This window comes from Nelumbo lutea, chromosome 2 (assembly GCF_056320005.1).
Source record: "Nelumbo lutea isolate HS-2025 chromosome 2, American lotus-T2T, whole genome shotgun sequence".
NCBI classification, from domain to species: domain Eukaryota; kingdom Viridiplantae; phylum Streptophyta; class Magnoliopsida; order Proteales; family Nelumbonaceae; genus Nelumbo; species Nelumbo lutea.
The window spans coordinates 68,299,569-68,321,621 of record NC_142685.1 but is presented as its reverse complement, the minus strand read 5'-3'; the positions used below and the strand labels follow the sequence as shown (position 1 = coordinate 68,321,621).

The window sequence follows — 22,053 nt, the reverse complement described above, 5'->3', positions numbered from 1 at the left end:
TAGGTTTTCATTCTCTAACAATATACATTCACTTAATGATTGAAGATTCAGTTTGTTGCTAAAAATTACCAATAACTTTGAATTATTAAATTTGTATTTGTTAATATTTTAATTTTTTAGTAATTATTGATTTGAATAATTAATTTTCAAAAAATATGAAATTAAATTACCAAAATAAGTCATTTTTAGAAATTAATTCTTAGTAATTAAAATTTTCAATTTACCAAAATTACTAAAAATTATAGTTTAGGTGTTGATATATTTACTAAATAATATTCAATAATATTAGTAATTATTGAAAATATAAAAAATATTTCACAAATTAATTTAATTAATTAATTTACCCACCCTTTTTTTGTTTTTAGATGGTTTGTAATATAGATTAAGAGGTGTTTTAGGAGGAATAATTTTAGATAGGAGAGATTGTTTAGGAGAGATTTTAGGAGGGGGTTGAGCCGATTGGTAACATGAGAGAGAGAGAGAGAGAGAGAGAGAGAGAGAGAGAGAGAGAGAGAGAGTTGGAGTGGAACTCTAGTGAAGAAGTGAGGGTTGCCACGTCACAATATAGATTAAGAGGTGTTTTAGGAAGAAATTAGGTGGGAGAGAGTTTAGGATAAGTGAGGGGGGTTGAGCCGATTGGTAACGTGAGAGTGAGAGAGAGAGAGAGAGAGTTGGAGTGGAACTCTAGAGTAGTGAAGAAGTGCGGGTTGCCACGTCACAATATAGATTAAGAGGTGTTTTATGAAGAAATTAGGTGAGAGAGAGAGAGAGAGAGAGATTTGGAGTGCCACTCTAGTGTAGAAGAGAGGGCTGCCACATGGCTACATGGAAGGGAGGGCTGGGAAGGGGTAAGGGAGAAAGGAGGGCTGGTGATGTAGGACCTAATCACTTTATAATAAAGTATGGATTTTTTAAATAATTAAAGTGACCAATTCTAGTATTTCCAATTTACTTTGGTTAAGCAATTTCCCAACCCAATCAAGTTGGGTCGTTTCGATTTGGCCATTTGTAAACCGACCAAAACAGAACCAGCCTGACCATGGATATATATTATTATTTTATATTTTAAATATAATTTTTTAGTACGAAAAAGTGGGATAATTCCCATATTTCTTAGTCTAAAACATTTTATATCGTAATTTTAATTTTTTAAATTTCAGTTTAATTTTCAATTTTATATCTTTTGAATCGACTGACCAAATAGAAAATTGACCCAAATCAATAATCATGAGATGGTCGGTTTTCACTAATGGTTAGTTGGTTTCAAGTGACCAGCACCTCAACCTGAGAAGACTGATTTGGTCAGGCAAAATGCCTATAACCGAGCCAAACTGACCCATGAACACTCCTAATTTTAGCAAAATCAATAATTCAATTTCTAATAAACATTAATAGCTCAATCTCTAATAATTATTGAAAATTTATAGCAAAAATAAACCATTATTGAAAATAAATTTATAATGAATATATAATAAATAACTAATAAAATATAATAAATACTGAAAATATATTAAATTAGTCATAAATAGTGTAATCTCAAATAATAGTTTAATCTATAATAAATAGTAATCAATAAACTATAACAAAAATACATAATTAATAGAAATAAATTTATAATAAAAATATAATAAATGCAATAAATTAATTTTAAAAAGCTAAATAAGAGTAGTTTAACCTCCAATAATTATGGAAAATTTTCTAATAAATAACAAAAAAAAGATTGACACATAATTATTGAAAATATATTTATCATAAAAATGCAACAAATAATTACTAAAAATACAATATATAAAATTAATATATATATATATATATATATATATATATATATATATATATATATCAATATATAACAAATATAGATTAAGATTTTAAAACTATTATTAATAAGTATTATTTTTTATGAAAGTTATTTTATAGAATTATTAATTAATATAAGTTAAATTAGTTATTTACAATATTATTTAGTTATTTAAGTAATATCATTATTGAAATTTTAAAATATTAATCAATTATTGAATTTAGTAATTTGTATAATTATAATTTATACTATTATTACATAATGTCATTATTAATTTTGTAAAATATTAAATACATTTAGTTATATAATAATTTATCTTCTTTTAATATTTTCTTATTTAATACATTTATTTATTGAAATATTTAATTAATGTTAAATTTTTATTGTTTGAATAACATTTAAATTGTATAATCCATTAAATTATGATTTATATTGTTAATACATAACTTCATGTTGAATTTTGTAAAATATATAAAATTATTAATAATATGAATATTATTAGATCTATTATAATTATTTTTTGTGTTTCTAATAAACATTTGAGAGTTATTATGCAATTTTGTTATAATATTTAAATAATTCTAAAATTTGTTAATTCAAACTTGCTTTAGATAGATATAGATAAAAAGTGGGGGAGAGGATAAATAGGAATTTGAAATAATTTAGGAGATAAATTACCTACTAAATTAGAGATAATTTAGAGGATAAATAGTAATTAGAGATAAATTAGGTGAAAATGGGGGATAGTGGTGCTACTTGGCTACACATTAGTACAACTGTCAATGGGTCGGGTCCGACCCAGCGAACCCAATGGACTCGAACCGATTAGGCCGGTTATGGTTCTAGGAACTAGAACTGTCAAGCTGGTTCCAGGCCCTAATATAGGGTCCTAATTACTATTGGTTCAGAACTAGTTCCACCTAGTCCCGAACTGATTCAGACTCGACCCGATAATATATAATGTATATTTTATTAAATAAATTGTATATATAGTTAATATATATTAAACATAAATATTTATTTTTTATTTATTATAATTGGGTCTATCAGGTTAGACCCCGATTATCCCGAGAACCGATTAGTTCAGTTCTGGGTCCAAAAATTACAAACCCTATCGGATCCGAGTCCTCAACATTTTGTGTTGCATTGGTTCTAGTTCCAACTGGTTCCAACCCAGATGAGACCCGTTCACAGCCTAATAGCCCTAGACATTAGAAAAGCAAATCACTCTTTCTTTATCTAATGGTTGTTAAAGAAGATATTATTTAGGTGGAAGCAAGGTTTTAAAATTTCATCACATATCAATCAATACATATCGGTTTTTTGACTTACCAGCATGAGAGACGATCCTAAATCGAAGGTATCGCCACTTTTCTTCATGCCGAAACAGTATCGAGTTTGTATTGGGCTGGTATTGGCCCGTTTCGTTATGTTTCGGCCGAGTATCAGCCGATACGCTACTAATACGGTAGCGTATCGGTCGATACGCGATGAATTCACTATTGTGGAAATACGAATAAAATACCCTTCGGAAGAGGGCTTATAAACCCATTTCAAAAACCCTCTTTCTTCCGAAACCCTCTAGAAACTTTCTTCACACTCCTAGAGACTCGTCTAGAAAAACACCCATTAAATCACCTACAAAATTAAAAGATTCAACAAGTTTTTCAAGGTTGTTTAAAAAGTAGCAAAAGTAGGTATGTTTTTTCAATTTTTTTTATATTTTCAGCCCATGCTTTTGGGTTTTTTTAGTTTGGATGCTTGAAAACATCTTTATGCATGTTGATCTTCTATTCTTGTGCAAAAAGTCCCACTTATTTTGCTACTATATGTAAATATTTGTGAATATTTGAAGAAATTCCAAAAAAAAATAATAATAAATCTGAAAAAAAATGAAATTTTTAGGTTTTTCTTGTGATCTACCTCTAGAAATTGATTATGTTGTAGACCTATGGATGATCTACCATGCTCATAGATCAATTGAACTTTTTTATAAATAATTGATTATATATATATATATATATATATATATATATTAATTTTTAGATCAAACAATATTTATAATTTCTTTAATTTTATATAATTTAACTCTATAGGCTGAGTATATTGTAGATCTATGGATGACCTACCATGTCCATAGATCAAATCTGTTCAAATTTTCTGTTACATATTTACTTTTCTTATTTTTAATTTAAATTTTAGAATAAAACATGAAAAATAATTATTTGAATAAGCATAAATAATTATTTATTATTTAGAAAATTAGAATGAAGCATACAAAGTAATTAATTGATCTATTATGTCCATAAATTCATTCAATTTTTCTGTTACATATTTACTTTTCCTAATTTTAATTTAATTTTTAGAATAAAACAAGCAAAATATTTATTTGAATAAAAATAAATAATTATTCAGTTTTTAGAAAATTAGAATGAAACAAGAAAAATAATTACTTGATCTATTATGTCCATAAATCCATTCAAATTTTCTGTTACATATTTTATTTTCTTAATTTTAATTTATTTTTTAGAATAAAACATGAAAAATAATTATTTGAATAAACCTAAATAATTATTCAGTTTTTAGAAAATTAGAATCTGAAAAATAATTACTCAATCTATTATGTCCATAAATCCATTCAATTTTTCTATTATATATTTGTTTTTCTTAATTTAATTTAATTTTTAGAATAAAACATCCAAAATAATTATTTGAATAAAAATAAATAATTATTCAGTTTTTATATAATTAGAATGAAACATGCAAAATAACTAGTTGATCTATTATGCCCATAAATCCATTCAATTTTTCTGTTACATATTTACTTTTCTTAATTTTAATTTAATATTTAGAATAAAACAAGCAAACACATTGGAACTGAATTAAGTATTTTATTAGATAATATGCTTTTGTTCCCGTATATTGATTATAATATATTTTTTCATAAAACCCACTAAAACATATTATTTTTATGCATAAATAGCCCATTTATGTCTTATATTTAGTGATACCGATGTTTATTTATGATTTATTAGATTATTTATAACATTTCCATGCGTAGCTTAATTTTTCGTCCGTATCTTTGAACCTTGGGTGGAAGAGGTAGTTTAGGAGAAATTTTAGGATATGAGATTATTTGGGTTATTGGGAACGTGTGGAGAGAGAGAGAGAGAGGGAAGGTATATTTTTATGGGAAAAGGGAGAATCTCCCATTGGTTATTTTAAAAAATGACATGGAATAGAAATATTCAAAAAATGAGAAAAATCCTAGACTTCCTTATTTTAATATATATACATATATATATATATATATATATATATATATATATATATATATATATATATATATATAAAGAGAGAGAGAGAGAGAGAAAGAGAAATGGATAGATAGATAGATAGATTAATAATAAAATACTAATACATTAATTCTGCAATAGTAATAAATTAATTTTACAATAATAAACAAAAATAGTAAAACTTTAAAAAGTAATAAAAATAATAATAATATACAATAAAATAATAAATTATTAATGAAATATAATAATAAAATTATCATTAATATAATAGTAAAATAAAAGTATATTAATTAAATATTCATATGTTACTGATATATGATAAGATATTAATTATTAAATACTAATAAAATAATAATAGCAAAGTATCGATAAAATAATAATTATATATTCATAAAATGATATGGTAATAATAAAATAATAAATAGACTAATACAAAATAAAAAATTTTCAATTGATTCCAATTCCAACTTCCAATGAACCAAACAACAACAATTAGAATTTGATTCTGATTCTTGATTGAACTAAACAAGCATAAAAAATAAGTGATTCTTGTTCCAATTCTGGGGGTTTTTATTCCAATTCTGACTTTAGTGCAGTCTTCGAACTAAATGGACCCTTAGTTTCTGTCAATGTTCAGAGGTAGGTGATGCCTTGGGGGTTTTGTTGAAGCTAATCCAAAAAATATTGTTGTAGCTAAAGCTTGATCCAGCTTCTTATTTGGAGCAAATCAATTTTAGATATCCTAAGACTATTGAATGAACGGTGATGGTTGAAGATGTAGTAGGTGTTTGGCATCGGTGTTGTTTCCTAAGAAAATGATGTTGTGTATGTCTGAGTTTTGGAAACGGTGCTGCCATATAGGCTGTTTTTGGGGAAAACAATACTGGTTTTGTTTGGTACCAGTGTTATAGAACCGTTTTCAACATTTGGCGTTTCTTCAAACCACACTTTCCCGATTTCTAAGGCATGGTCTAGAGCAATGCTTTTTCTAGAAAAATAGTACCAAACAAGAGACTGTTTTCTGAAGTACTGCTTTTTCTGATGTGGCATTTTCTCAGAAAACGACATTGATGCCAAACAATGCCATAGAGGATTCAACTAGGGGTGTATTGACTTCTAAAGTTGCAAGGTTCAGTGTGTGCTTGCTTAAGAGAAGTATAGAGTTTTTTTTTTTTTTTTTTTTGCAAAGAAGGGAAAATCAGCTTCATTAATAATGGAGACAACGTACATGATTCTGGTAAGTAGAAATGTAAATTGTTTGCATTTGACACTTACAAGCTAGGTACACAAAAAGATGGGCCAGTCTATTACTATTCCTGTTTATGTTAATAAAAGAAATAGATTGGAGTCGTTAATCATTGTATATGAGCCCAAGGAAGCTACTCTGTTCATGTAGTGGGCATTTCTTTAACGCATGAGATTTTTTTAACCAAATTCCAGATTAGAGTTAATGGGCTTTTAAAGAGCCCTAGGTACTTATAAACACCTTACCACAAATTTTCATCACAAATATCTCCCATTTAACCTTTCATCACACTAAGATTTTAATTTGGGCTATCTCATTGGCCAAGATATTCATTTCTTAAATTCCCTTGATCATACCATTTATGGACCAATCAAACCCCACCAGATGATCCAAGAGACAAATACCCCTAGAAACCCCATTGTCAACACCTGATTTTTGTTTAATTCGTTGTCAAAACCCTAATTTATCCTGAACACCTGATCATACCATTCCAATTCTTCCAAAGTACCTAAAAATCCCCAAACATTGTCAACATACCTAGGACCTCCTAAAACATCTATCCCTGAAATTTCAATCCAAGATTCCCTTTCATTTATTCTTTTATCAAACCAAGATTTCCTTTTGAACCCTCTCATTAGCCTAAAGCACCCACAACCCAAATCTCCTTGATCCTAGCACCTCTGAATCAATTAGACCATACAATTGAACCCTAGACACACCAAAAACATATACAAATAAATTTTCAACCTAAAATTCCCCTATTTACCCCATCATCGAATAAATATTTCATTTATGATGCTCTTGTTAACCCAAATTTCTGTGTTGTCCCTCCAAAATCAGTCGGATGTTTCCATGAGATCTTAGAAACCCTAAAAATCCTATCCACAAAAGTTCATCCCAAAATACCTTTGTTTACCCCTCTATTACACCAAGATTCTGTTTTAAAGCTTCGCATTGACTAAATCAACTCCTTGCTGAATCTGCTCAATCTTGGTATAATGGGGCCAATCTAACCCTACCAATCAACCCATAATGCTAAAAAACACCACCCTTCCAAATTTTAACAAAAACTTCCCTCATTTTCCCCTCTATCACACCAAGATTCTGTTTCAAAATTAATAAAATAACTAAATCACTACCCCTCTATATCTACTTAATCCGAGCCTATTTAGGCTAATTTGATCCCACCAATCGATTGAAAATGCAAAAAAAACCCCACCCTATAAATTGAATAATTCATTATGAGCGAAAAGGGAGTGATGGGGTAACTTCATAAGGGAGTAAGAAAGGCTAAAATAAAGAGTGTGAGAATTCTCAGTTGGGGTAAGGGAGAAAGTTATATAGATTAAATTTTAGTATTTAATAATATACTAAATTATTATTAATATATAATAGTATACAATAAATATAAATTTTTGTATATATAAATATAGTGATATAGATTAAGCTTTTAAAATTATTATTAATAAATACCAATTTTTTGAAAGTTATTTTCTAGAATTATTAATTGATATAAGTTAAGTAATGCTTTTATTATTAGTACATTAATAATTGCAATTATTATTCTATTTTTAATATCTATTAAAAACTTTTTCAAAGTTATTACCTATTTTTGTTATTTGAAAGCTTCAATACCTCTAAATTATTTAACTTATTTTTCAATATTTCATTAACATTTAAAAAAATTAATTTTTTTTATATTTTATATTCTTATTATTAAATATATTATAATTATTTTTTTGATAAAATTTAAGTTTATGACATAATTTCTTTATTTAATCTATTTTATTTGTTTTTAAATAATATGTAAAATATGATTTAGTTATTATTATTTTAATACTTAAAATATTTGAAATTAGTTATTTACAATATTATTCATCTATTTAAATAATATCACTATTTAATTATTTCAGTATTACTTATTTAATGAATTTCTTAATCCATAAAATTATAAGTTATACTATTATTACATAATTTTGTTATTAGTTTTGTAAAATATAAAATTATTATTAATTCAAATATTATGAAATCTATTATAACTATTTTCTACTTTTAATAAATTTTTTAAGTTTATTACATAATTTCTATTTAAAATTTATTTATTTAAAAATTAGTTATTTATTTTTTTTATTTAGTTATTTTAACTATTTAAAATTTTGTTACGTAATTTAGTTATTTATCTATTTATTATTTAAATTTTATTTATTTTTAATTTATTACATAATATTAAATATTTTTCTATATAATATTTTTAATATTTTTTTATAATATATAGTTATTGAAAATTTTAAATAATATTTCTTTTTAATTTTATTTTTTATTTGAATAATATTTAAATTGATTAATTTATAAAATTATAATTTATATTGTTAGTCCACAATTTCGTTATGAACTTCATAAAGGTATAAAATTATTAATAATATGAATATTATTAAATCTATGATATTTTTGTTTTTTAATAAATATTTTAATTGTTACATAATTTTATTTATAATATTCAAATAGTTCTTAAAGTTTTCAATTCAAGCTTTCTTTTGATAGATATGGATGAAAAGTGGGAGAGAGGATAAATTGGAATTAGAGATAATTTAGGAAATAAATAAGAATTATAGATAATTTAGGAAAAAGTGGGTGATAGTGGTGCCACTTGGTTAGATTGGTAGAGAGAGATTTTAGGAATAATTTTAGGAAAGGATATCCAAAAGGGTAAGCATAGCGGAAAGATGGGTGGGCCAGATGAGGTGTCATGAGGTGGTTGCATGAGGGAGCAAGTAAGACTAAAATAAGATAGGCTGAGAGTTCTCCCTTAGAGTAATGGAGAAAGCGGCATGACATGGCATCATTCTACATCAATATATATATATATATATATATATATATATATATATATATATATATATATATATATATATATATATATATATTAAATTGTTTATTGTCTGAAAATACTGTTAAATTGCATATATGATGGGTTGATGCATTGAGTTTGTTGTTTGTGAATTTGCCACACTTGGTTGAGTAAATAGATATGAATCTTCTGCAGTACTTCACGGGGCTGTACTTGTACGTTATCATGATTTATTTATTTATTTATTTTTTGTTTCTGGGCTCCCAAACTAGATACAAGACCAAACAAATTTTTGAATTGGGGCTGCAACATGTTTAACCACTGTTGAAGGAGAATGTGTAGAGGAAGATAGAGGCTACGAGTCTCTAAGGTGATTCAAAATTCAAACAAATTTTCAAAACTGTTTTACAGATTGTTTCATTGGAGGAAAGGCCTGAATTTTTTAACATAGAGCGAGAGTTTCTCATCGCCTCATCGGGTCAAGAATGTGGGCCCACCTCACCCCAACAAGATTGCATTCGCTTTGGCTTGTTAGAGTTCGTGTAATCCCCAATGGGCCGTTTGGTAGGAAAGACGCGAATTTTGGAGATGGGCCTCTTGTTCCGTGATAGGTTGAAGTTCCTCTAAATGCTACTTGAAGGATATTAAGGGAGGCCTTAGGTCCTACACAACAAGAGATTTCTTCCTTCAAGGTCTGAAAAAAAAGAAAAACAAAAAAGAAAGAAAGAAAGAAAAGAAAAAAAAAAGCTAAAGGTAGAACTAGAACGAGATTTGAATGAGACAAAAAATTAGGCGAGTTTTTGACACGAGGGAAAGTTTATTTTCTTGGTTATAACTTACCAAGAGAAGTGACACCTATCTCCTAAGTGGATAAATAATTTTGCATTACAAGGGAAAAGTTGCCAATATTTGAATATGACAAAAATACCCTTTTTAATAATGAATTTTTATGGCTAAAATGATAATTATTTTATTTAGCTGAGAAATAAAAGAACATGGGTAAATGCACTTACTTGGGGGTATGCTCTTCGGCTGAGGAACTTGTTATTGAAATTTCGGGATCCGAGCACCACTCCCCCAATTCCAAAGTCGAAGAGTGGGAAGTTCAGCTGGGACAAACCAAGGCCTTCTTTGTTGTTGGGCGTCCCAAGGAAATTAGGGTAGCTGGTTGACCCGATAGGCTTGGGCGAACCTCTGGCATGTGCGTCGGTGATTGGACCGCTACTGCGGGGTGGATCGTAGCAATTAATGCACTTGTCATTGCTTGTCAATGTCATTGCTTCGATTTCCGAGCCTTCGCACATGCGGTAACAGTCACGTCGATTGGTCTTCCCGAGCTTTGTCAGGGCGGTGCTTGATCTCTACCGTAGATCTGGCATCGACTCGCATTCCTGTGAGCTATAAGAAGGAGTGAAGGGGAATTCCCCCTTTGCCATTTGCAAGAGGAGTTGCTGGAATAGCTCGGCGCGGTGTTATCGTTACTCGGCGATAAGGAGAGTGGCCAGATAATCCCAGGTATTGCACGAACTGAGGAGAGCAACCAGATAGTCCTTATTGGCAGGGTGGGGCCAAGCTACAAGGACGAGGCCACGCTTCAAGACCTACAATCAAGGAAATAGAAGTTAGAGGCCCGAGGAGTTATCCCCAGGTAAGCACTCCGACGCTCAAGTTAGTAGAAGGTGGTAGGTGGTCGGGCTGAGCTACAATGATTCTGGTCTGAGCTAAATAGCAGTGTCGGTCTTAGAAGTTGGGGGTCCTCGTCGTTCTGGTCTTCACTAAAGAGCTTGGTCCGAAGGGTTGGAGAGCATCTCTATAGGAACCATTGCTTCAGCTCCGTAAGTTAGGCTAAAGGGTGTCTCACAGGTGGCTATCCGCGGAGTAGTTCAGTATGCCTAGAGTATGCTCGACAGTTCCTTGGCCCACCTCCCCTTGGTCTAGTCTACCCGAATCTTCAGGCTGTGCAACAAGGTTCGATTGGTCACCTCGATCTGGCCATTTCCCTAGGGTCGGTATACAGTAGTGGTCCGATGGTCGATCTTCAGGTCAGAGCAAAGGACTTCGAACTTTTGGTCGGTGAACTATGTCCCGTTATCTATGATGATGGCGCGTAGAATACCGAATCGGTAGATAATACTTTGCTAGAAAAAGTTCCGGGCACTATGCGCAGTAATGTGTGCCAAAGCTTCGGCTTCCACCTATTTGGTGAAGTAGTCCACCGCCACTAGGAGGAACTTTTTCTAAGTAATCGTAGTGGGGAGGGACCGAGGATGTCCATCCCCCATTGCGCGAGCGACCATGGGATAGTGATCGGCTTCAGGGGGACCGCAGGCTAGTGATGGAGATTGGAGTGTCGCTGACAACTGTCGCATCTTCGAACTAACTAGGTTGCGTCTTGCTTCATCATCGGCCAGAAATAACCTTGCTGGAGCGCCTTGCATGCCAGCATGCGTGCACCAGGATGGTCTTTACAAATACCTTCGTGGATCTCCCTAAGGACATAGTCTACCTCGGATGGGGAGAGGCATTTCAAGTATGGAAGAGTGTGTGATCAGCAGTAGAGCTGACTCTAGATAAGGCAATACCGAGTTGATCTGTGCTGGAGTTTCTTCACTTCAGTTCGATCTTCTAGAAGTGTGCCTTCGCGGAGGTACTGTGCTATGGGGTCCATTTAGGATGGGTTGTGCTATACTGGGAGGATGAGGAGAGTTGCCTGCCGATGCTCAGTTGGGCCAGTGTCCAACCGTGTTGTCTTGCCAAGGTTGATTCTAAGGGAGCTAGCCAAATTGGATAGCGCATAGGCCCGTATGTTCTTGACTTGAGGAATCTGTTGGATGTTAAAGTGCTCAAGTCGGTGGATGAGCTCCTACACCTTTTGTAGGTAACTTGCCATCACTAACGTTCTTGTCTCAAATTGTCAGTGGATCTGGTTGACTACTAGCTGAGAATCACTGAAGGCTTCTACTCTCCGAGCTCCCAGGTCTAGGGCGAGGCGTAGCCCGACGATTAAAGCATCATACTCAACTTTGTTGTTGGATGCTTTAAACTCGAACCTGAGAGCATGCTCTAACACCGTGTCATTTGGGCCGAGGAGAATAAGGTCAGCTCCGCTGCTTTACTGATTGGATGAGCCATCCACGTGTGGGGTCAATATTTGTGGCAGCGGGGCAGGATCCTCGGTGGTGAATGTGCATTCGGAAATGACATCAGCTAGGGACTGAGCTTTGATCGTAGGTTGGGGTTTATATTCAATGTCAAACTCACTCAACTTCACACTCCACTTGATCAAGCGGCCAGAAGCTTCCGGCCTTTGGAGGACTTTCTTAAGCGGCTGGTCGATGAGCACTCGAATACTTTGGGCCTGAAAGTATGGTCTGAGCTTTCTAGTCAAGGTGACTAGAGCCAGAGCCATTTTCTCCAAGTTGGAGTATCGGGTTTTAGCTTCACCAAGGACTTTGTTGGTGTAGTAGATCGGTCTCTATACCCGGTCTTCCTCCTTGACTAGTACTGAGCTGACGATCTCATCCTCGGCCAAGAGGTAGAGAAATAGTTCATTCCCTACACTCGACTTGGTGAGGAGAGGCAGCAAACTTAGGTAACGCTTCAATTCTTGATAGGACCGTTCGCATTCCTCGGTCCATCGAAAGTCCTTTAGTCGTTTAAGGACTTTGAAGAAGGGTAGACACCGGTTTGCAGATTTGGACTTGAACCTGCTAAGGGTTGCTATTCTATTGGTGATTCGTTGCACATCTTTGTGGGTTTGGGACGATTGCATGTCGATGATGACCTGTATCTTCTCTAGATTTGCCTCAATCCCCCTTCATGTCACCATGAACTCTAGGAATTTACCCGAGCCAACCCCAAAAGCACATTTTGTCGGGTTCAGCTTCATCTTATACTTCCTGAGGGTATTGAAAATTTCCTTTAGGTCGGCAAGGTGCTACTCAGCCTTCTTGCTCTTCACTAGCATGTCATCGACGTGTGCCACTACGTTTCGGCCGAGCTGATCTTTGAACACTTCATTCACCAGCCATTGGTAAGTGGCGTCGGCGTTCTTGAGGCCAAAGGGCATGACCTTGTAGCAATATAAGTCGCAATCGGTGATGAAGGTTGTTTTCTCTCAGTCATCGGGATGCATTCAGATCTAATTGTACCCTGAGAAGGCATCCATAAAGCTTGGTAGAGGAAAGTTGTCTTTGGGGAAGACCTTGTTTAGGTTGGTGAAATCGATGCATATCCTCCACTTCTCATTGGCTTTTTACACCATTACCACGTTGGCCAGCCAGTCGGGGTACTTGACCTCCCGAATGAAGCCGGCGTCGAGTAGTTTTTGTACTTCGTCTGCAATCACTTGCCATTGTTCTATTGCGAAACTCCTCTTCCTCTGCTTGATCGTTCGATAGCGGGGGTCGGCATTCAAATGATGTGTAATGACTTCGGGGTCGATCCCCGACATATCTGCCGCCGACCAAGCGAATACATCGACGTGTTCTCTCAATAGCCGTACAAGCTCTTCTTGGAGGTAGTCATTTAACCGAGAACTGATCTGGACTGTCCTCTCGGAGTCTTCTTTGTTAAAAGGCACCTGGATGAGATCTTTGACATGTTGGCCACACTAGGTCCTCACCTCATTGCTTAAGTCATAAGCTTCGGTCATCAATGTTTCTGTTGTCGAACGTGGTCCTCAGCAGGAGAGCAAGTAGCACAACAACACAGTTTTTCGATCTCTGCATGCTACCCCTATGCCATATTCGGTCATCAATGTCACCATCTCCAATTAGTAGGGGAAGAGTTATTCTCCCATTGGGTAGGGGCGACTCCCCAAAGAAGCCTATAAGGGGAGTGTTGACGGGGGTGAGGCACTCTTTGTCGATTCCAAACTTTTCAAATGCATCCTCAAAGAGTACATCGGTGGAGCTACGCATGTCAACCAAGATTTGTCTTATCTCGAGGTTGGCCACCTCGGCTGTGATTACCAAGGCGTTGTCATGCGGGGTCTGAACCCCCGGAGGTCATTGTCGGTGAATGTAATGGTTTGGTCGCACTTCTTCTTGTACCCCTGGTTGTTGATTTTGCACAGTCATGCGTACTTTTTGTGCCCCGAGCTACTCTCCCCTCCTACGATTATTCCACCTGATATGACATGGATCACATCAGCAGGGGAGCTCGGGGCGGTAGCCGAGCATCCTCCGTTCGTTGTTCTTCTTGTGCCGGTTTCTCGCTCTTGATGAACCCATTGAGGTATCCATGCCTAATTAGGTCTTCAATGTGGTGGCATAGGTCGAAGCAGTTCTCTGTATCGTTGCATTGATCTCTATGGAACTCGCAATATTTGTCGTGATTCCTCTTGTTGCTTTGTGTTTTCATCTTCTCGGGCCAATGAACATAGCTACGATTGCAGATTTGCATCAGGACTTCAGACCGCAGCATATTGAGCAACGTGAAGTTTCGATAGGTCAGCAGGGTGTCAGTGGTCTGTAGTCGGGTCAGCGGTCTTGCCTCTTATGGTCCCGATCTAATCTTTCTGACTTTCGCTCCTCGATATCTCTCCTCCTCTTGTCGGGCCTCTCTTCCTCATCCCGTAGTTGTGTCTGCGCTTCTTCTGCGTTGATATACTTCTGCGTATGGTTCATCAGCGCTGCTAGGGTTTGCGGAGGGTTCTTGGAGATGGAGAAGTTGAATGGGGATGGGCGGAGGCCATGTTGGATAGCGGTGACAGCCATGGATTGGTTCAGGTTCTTGACTTGTAATGCTTCCTTGTTGAATTTGGCCAAGTAGTCTTTGAGGGACTCATTTTTCCTCTGTCGCACCTGCATGAGGTTGGCCGAGGTCTTCCAATGCTTTTGACTCGATGTGAACTAAGCACGGAACTGGGTCTCCAACTGCTCCCACGACATTATTGAGCACGGAGGCAGGGAGGAAAAGAAAGTTAGGGCTGGACCTGCAAGGGTGGCCACTAAGGTTTTGCACATCAAGCCCTCGAAGGATCTGTGCAACATTAGCTGAACCTCCAACGCTTGGATATGGTAGGCGGGATCAGTGTTTCCATCGTACTTGTAAAGTTGAGGTGCCCACCATCCTGTAGGAGGTACATCGTCCACAATTTCTCAGGTGAAGGGTGGTTCCTTTGTCGTGGGCACAGTTGGCGGTGCAAGCTTATCTACAATTGGCATCGTGCTTCTCTGGCTGCGCTCTAGCTCTTCTAAGCGTTGGTGGAGTTCTCGAATTTCGTCATCCCTTTGGTCCGGTGCCGCGATGTGCGTTGCCCTTTCCTTATTAGGGCATGCTACGCGGTCTTTAACGGAGCTGGATTCAGCGATGGAGACCACGTGAGGTGGCGTTCGTCTGCCGAGCCTTTCCTTGGTAGGGATCTACTTGGTTTGGTGCGTCCTGCTACGAGAGCGGACGGAGAGGGCCGACCTTCTTGTTGTATCCTGCTTTTCTTGGTTGGACCATGCTATGCCATTGTCTGCTCGGCGCGCTTTCAGGTCCTCAAGACGAGGATCATCCTTCATGCGCATCGGTGCATAAGGGGGATGGCCTTGCTATGCAGTGCCGCAGTTCCTAGGTTCTGCATCATTTCGAAGATCTTATCAACATTTTCTTGCATTGCTTGGAACTGCTTAGGATCAATCGTGGCCGGAGGCTATGGAGTTTCTTGATGCGGAGGACAACAGTGGAGAGACTCCCGGGATGGGGATCGACCTGTTGAATGCTTGGGCTAGTTCTTGGGAATCTTGCTCGCATTGCACGGTAAGGAAAGATTTTTGGGAAGGGATTTTTGTGTGTATCCCACAAATGGTGCCAATCTGATGCGGCTCAATCTGAGGTGGTGAACGAACTGAGGAGAGCAACCAGATAGTCCTTGTCGGTAGGGCGGGGCCGAGCTACAAGGATGAGGCTGCGCTTCAAGACCCGCGATCAAGGAAACAGAAGTCAGAGGCCCGAGGAGTTATCCCCGGGTAAGCACTTCGACGCTCAAGCCAGTAGGAGGTGGTAGGTGGTCGGGCTGAGCTACAAGGATGCTGGTCCGAGCTAAATAGTAGTGTCAATCTCAAAAGTTGGGGGTCCCTTACCTTGAGCATGGAGCACCTTTTTATAGCCGAAGATCCGTGTCCTAGTCGGATTGGGCTTCCGGGGAAGTCGGGATGAGGTTAACCGCTGAGGAATTTGGGATAGAGTCTCATTCCCCAGCGGAGTCATCTTCCTTCTTCCTCCTTATCTATAGTTGTGCTCATCCATATGACGTGTGGTTGACATGGCTGGAAGGATAAGATGGGGGGGCCATTGTGGTAGCGTAAATCGGCCGAGCTAGGCCGACGTGTCTCGCAGGGCCAACTCAGCCATAACCCGAACAAAATCTAATGTAAATTAACTAGATTCTATTTATGTTAAAATAAATGTAAACAAAACTAAAAGATTAATTGTGAGAGAAAAGATTCTTTTAATGTGAGAGAAAAGATTAATTGTGAAAACTATTAATGAAAGCTAGGATGCTAATAGCTACTTTGGTGCTAATATGCAAACTTCCACTATATATATGATCACCTAAGGGTTGTATGAGATGCAATTTTATTCAAAGTTTGTAGCTTTAAAATTAGTTTTATTATTTTTAATCCTTTTATGTTGGGTTGGATTTGGATTCTTTGCTTACTTTGGAATGTTGCAGGAATCAAATTTAAGTGATAAATTAAGTAACGAAGTTGGAAAAGGAACCTAAGGACCAAGGAGGCTGTTGACAATTGGGGAGAAAGGATGAAGGATACGAGCGTTTTGTTGAAGCAAGTGACACAACATGGAGCTAGCTACAGGATTTTTTTTTTTTAGGGGCGATCATGAGGCAAGCCAAATTTAACGCAATATGATAAGGAGTGATAACCTAGTATCGGGCCTCACTAGGCCGAATGGGCTTTGGGCCTATGGCATTAATTAAATTATGTAAGTGAAGTATTCACAAATATTTTATATTTATATAAAAATTAGGGTAAATTACAGGTAGGTATCCTGAACTTTCAATTGCAATACTTAAGTACCCTAAACTTTTAAAAATAGACACTTGGGTCCATCTGTTAATATTCTGTGAATTAAACATTCCATAATGTCAAAAATATCCTTCTCATATATTTTTTCGATCATTCTATGAAATAAAATCATCACCGGAGAACGTCATCATCAAAATATGTTATTTGTTGTCTGTGTGAGAAGGTACATCGTATTCAAGTGTTGCAATTGAAAGTTAAGGGTACCTATGTGTCACTACCCCCAAAGTACAAGGTACCTATATAAGCACAAAAACTAGAGAGGAGCCTATTAAGTGGCTTGCCAAAGAAAAAACATTATATATAGGAAAAAAATTTGCAAAAGGTAACTTTTTTAATTAAAAGTTTATTGGAAAAAAGATCTACTTAAAATAAATAAAAATTCATGGATAATAATATATTTATTTTAATAAAAAACAATAAATAAATAAATAATCAGGTCCATTAAGCAATAGAGTGAAAGAGGGAGAAATGACTTTTGTCATTGTATTTTTGTTTTATATAGTGGAATAATTGAAAATAGTTAAATAATAATTATTTCAATTTAATAAATAAATAAATTTAGTATAATAAATGAGATAAATAGACAATCAAGTGAAAGAGTAAATATGTATAAATATATACTCGATTCTAGGTCTTACTTTACTAGCAATAATAATTTGTTAGATTATTAAATTATTAACTAACTAATAATTTAGTAACAGAAGTAAATAAATAAATAAAACTTCATGTATTATCAACACAAGATTGGCAAAGGCTATATCAAATTAATTAATTAATTAATTTAGCATTGTTAATGGGTCGAGCTGAACCAGGCTACTGAGCCCATGAATAGGTCTAGTTCGTATAGCTTGTACCTCTCACATCCCAATAATAAATGACTTTTTATTTATTTATTTATTTTAATAAATTAAGTAAATTATGGTACATCAAATTTTATTTTTTGAATTCACTAAATTATTAAATTAAATAATAATTTATTTACTAATATTCTCTCTCTCTCCTAAGCCTAATATGTAGGGTCACCAGCGTGTTTATTTATTTACAAATTTTACTAAATTAATTAATTAAGGGTTGCCAATGGACTACATTGGGTCTTTGGGCTATCTGACCTACTCTTGGTCAAGCTTGGGCAAGAATTTAGGTTTCAAGCTCAAGCCCGACTTTCTTCGAGCCTGAGCTGTCAACTAGCTGTCAGGCTTGGATAAGAATTTAGGCCTCCAGGCTTGGGTTCATGCCCAAAACACCAAGCCCAACTTTTTTAGAGCTTGAGTTGTCAATGAGCCGTCAAGCTACCCAATGCACTGTTGGTCGAGCTTGGAAAAGAATTTAGGCTTTCAAGCTCAGGCTCAGGCCCAAAACACCAAGCCTTGCTTTATTGGAACTTGTCCAGGCCAATGTTTTAAAAACTGAACTGGAGGTCGAATCATTTTTGCCTTCGGGTTACAGGGCACTAGTTCAATTGACCGGCTTGAATGGATTAGGTCATGCCACATGGATAAGTTCGGCCAAAAAGGTCGAACCAGAGGCTGAATTGTTTTCATAAACATGCATTCTTTCAATAAATTATGCATAGTTATGTTCTACATGTAATATAGGTATTCTTTTAAGCTAAATTTTTTATTTGTAAAAAATATTAAAAACTACAATTTGAGGACAAAAAGTTTTTTTGAGAAAATAGAAGGGCAAGGCACTTATGGCTCCTTGGGATGCATAAATCTTAGAAAGTTATCCAAAATAAAAAAAAAAAAAATCACCTCAATCTCACATTGGAGTGCAAAGTTATGGCCTCTTGAATTTTGCATACACATTTAGTGTGCATCATATAACTCGATCACCAAGTTGAACGAGTCAACGGACCAACCGTTCGGGTCAAACATTTTCTTACCAAGTTAATAACTTTTTACCTCCCTCCAGGTTTTACTCAAGCCAGACATGGAATCTTGACCAAGTGATGGTTCAAGTAGTGCAACTGGTCAGGTTCAACCAAACCCAACTCATCGGAAACCCTAAATATTTTTTAATTCAGTTTTAATTTTTTATTTGTAAAAGTATAAAAAATTACAATTTGAGGCCAAAAAAGGGTTTAGGCAAAAATAGTTACCCAAAAAAAAAAAAATCACCTCAATCGAGCATCGGAGTGCAATGTTATGGCCTCCCAAAGTTTGCATACATATTTAGTGTGCAACTCGTGACCTGTTCATTGGGTCGAACGGGGCAACGCTCCCACTGTCTAGGTTGAACGGTTTTTTACCAAGCCAACAATATTTTACCTCCCTAATTTTTACTCAAACTGGACTTGAAATCTTGACCGGGTGATGGTTCAAGCGATTTAACCATTTGGACCAAACCCAACCCATTGACAACCCTAAATATTCTTTTAGTTCAATTTTAAATTTTTTATTTATAAAAACATATTAAAAATTTGAAGTTTGGATACACATTTATTGTGCAACCAGTGACAAGACAACCTGAACCCCCCTCACATACTCGACCATTCTCCACACACTCCAGTTCCAAAGATTGGGCTACCTTGACTCATTGTTGGTCGAGCCTGTATAAGAATTTAGGCCTCTAGGCTTAGGCTCGGGCACAAAACACCAAACCCAACTTTACTGGAATTGATCCAAGCCAATGTTTTAAAAACCGAACTATAGGCTAAATTATTTTTGCCTTTGGGTCACAGATAGTCATACTACCTACGACTCGATATTGGGTCTGGGGTTTCAGGTCCATGGGCTAGCATGGCATGATACAATCGAGCGGGCCGTGCTGCCCGCGGCCCGCGTGTCGGCACAACCCAGACGCATTGAAAGTTCAGAATTCAGTACAAGCTAACAGGCCTTTAGTCCCCACAACATTTTGGACAAACATGACTGAACTTTTTCATGTTTTTGTTTAATTGAATTTAATCGAAGCCAGTCAAATTAACACATCACCTCTTTACAAAAGTTCTCAAAGGTGGCGGCTTGGGTCATCAGTCGTCACAAATGGACAACAAAATTCAGGACAACTAAAGTAGGAGTGTTGAACCTTCAAACCCTTCCAGTCACAACTCAGACGGACTTCACGTGGGCTAAACCGCGTTAAGTTTGAAACATGTTAGGCTCCTGAGGAGTGAGGATGAGGAATCCTTAATTTTCTCATCTCTGAATTTCAATGAATATGGACCATGGAGGTTCTAACTTCAATAACGAAACAACTTTTCAGCTTTAACCATTTAATAAAGCATCCATCTTATAATTGAAGCTACTGAGAAATTTATGTATTTTGTTCGTCAAAGCATGTGGATTGTTTTTCAAAATCTACTCTCTCCCATCTTTCTTTTCTTATTTAAGTCTCACCAACTCAATCAAAGCTAATCCTCCCATATGATTACTTGAGAGAGAGAGAGAAAGAGAGAGAGAGAGTAGTGCTGTGAAGAAGACATGGCCAGCAGGAACATAGAGAGCATCGAGAATGGAGTGCTAAACGAGGAAACCCATTACAACAAAATGCCCGAGGGAGATTCATCAACAAAGTCCAATATGGCCAAGTGGTGGCTCCTCGGAATAAACTGCGTCTGCACTGTTCTGGGCACCATCGCCGGGCCCTTGCTCCTGAGACTTTACTTCTTGCACGGCGGCAACCGGAAATGGATACCGAGTTGGTTAGAAACTGCTGGGGTCCCGGCACTACTCGGCCCCCTCACAGTTCTGTACTTGCGTGAACGAGCATCTGGCGTCAGGTTCTTAGCTCCTACTAAACTCTTACTACTCAGTGCAGGAATAGGCCTCCTTGCAGGACTTAACAACTTCATGTACTCCCTTGGCTTGTCATTCCTACCAGTCTCCACTTCATCGCTCCTCCTCTCAACCCAACTCGTCTTTACCGCTTTCTTTGCTTTTCTTATTGCCAAGCAGAAGTTCACTCCTTACTCCACAAACGCTGTTGTGCTGATGACACTGGGTGCAGTCTTACTTGGGCTGACGAAGAGCGGCGACCGTCCTCCTGGTGTTAGTAACAAAGACTATTTGTTGGGCTTCATCCTGACTCTCGGCGCAGCTGGGTTGCTGGGCTTCATCTTACCTTGTTGCGAGGTTTCTTATGCTACAGCTCGCAAGACCATCACTTATTCTGTGGTATTGCAGTTTCAGTTCGGAGTGAACTTCTTTGCTACACTATTTTGCACCATTGGAATGCTCATAAACAAGGATTTTCAGGTAAGAAACAATTGCAAGGCTCAGAGAATATACATACAACTAATAATTCATGGGTTTGTTTGATTCTTGGCCATTTGATTTCATAATCAATTGGGTCCTCCTCATATTCATTAATGCAGGCGATTCCGAGAGAAGCAAATGCATTCGAATTAGGCGCAGTCAAATATTACATGGTGCTGGTGTCGATTGCGATTGTGTGGCAGATGGCGGTGGTGGGCTTACTAGGAGTTGTCTTCTGCACCACGTCTCTGTTCGCTGGAGTCCTCAATGCAACGTTGCTTCCTCTCACGGAGATCGCAGCAGTGATTGTATACCATGAGAAGTTCACAGGTGAAAAGGGTATGGCACTAGCTCTCTGCTCTTGGGGCTTCATCTCTTACTTCTATGGATCCTACAAGGAGAACAAGAAGCAAAAAGCACTATCTGAAACTGAGTCGAGGTGATGAGTTGACCAAAAAACCCATATATACAAGTTGTTTATTTTGATTCATATAAGAATCATGAAGAGCTACAGGCTTAAAGAAGAAAACAAAGAAAAAGAATCATGAAGGGTTAGGGTTTCTTTTTTCTTTTTTATTTGAAATCTCTAAGTTCCTATAAAAAAATGTTACTTGTCTATCAAAA

General features: G+C 36.0%; 1 protein-coding gene across 1 annotated transcript; it reads left to right on the top strand.

Annotated features, from left to right (window-relative positions):
* Window positions 1–20,344: 20,344 nt before the first annotated feature.
* Window positions 20,345–22,053, top strand: LOC148871367 (purine permease 1-like). Its single transcript, XM_088971771.1, has 2 exons — window positions 20,345–21,429; window positions 21,549–22,053. The coding sequence occupies exons 1-2, from the start codon at window positions 20,656–20,658 to the stop codon at window positions 21,870–21,872; spliced, it is 1,098 nt and encodes a 365-aa protein (XP_088827897.1). The 5' UTR covers window positions 20,345–20,655; the 3' UTR covers window positions 21,873–22,053.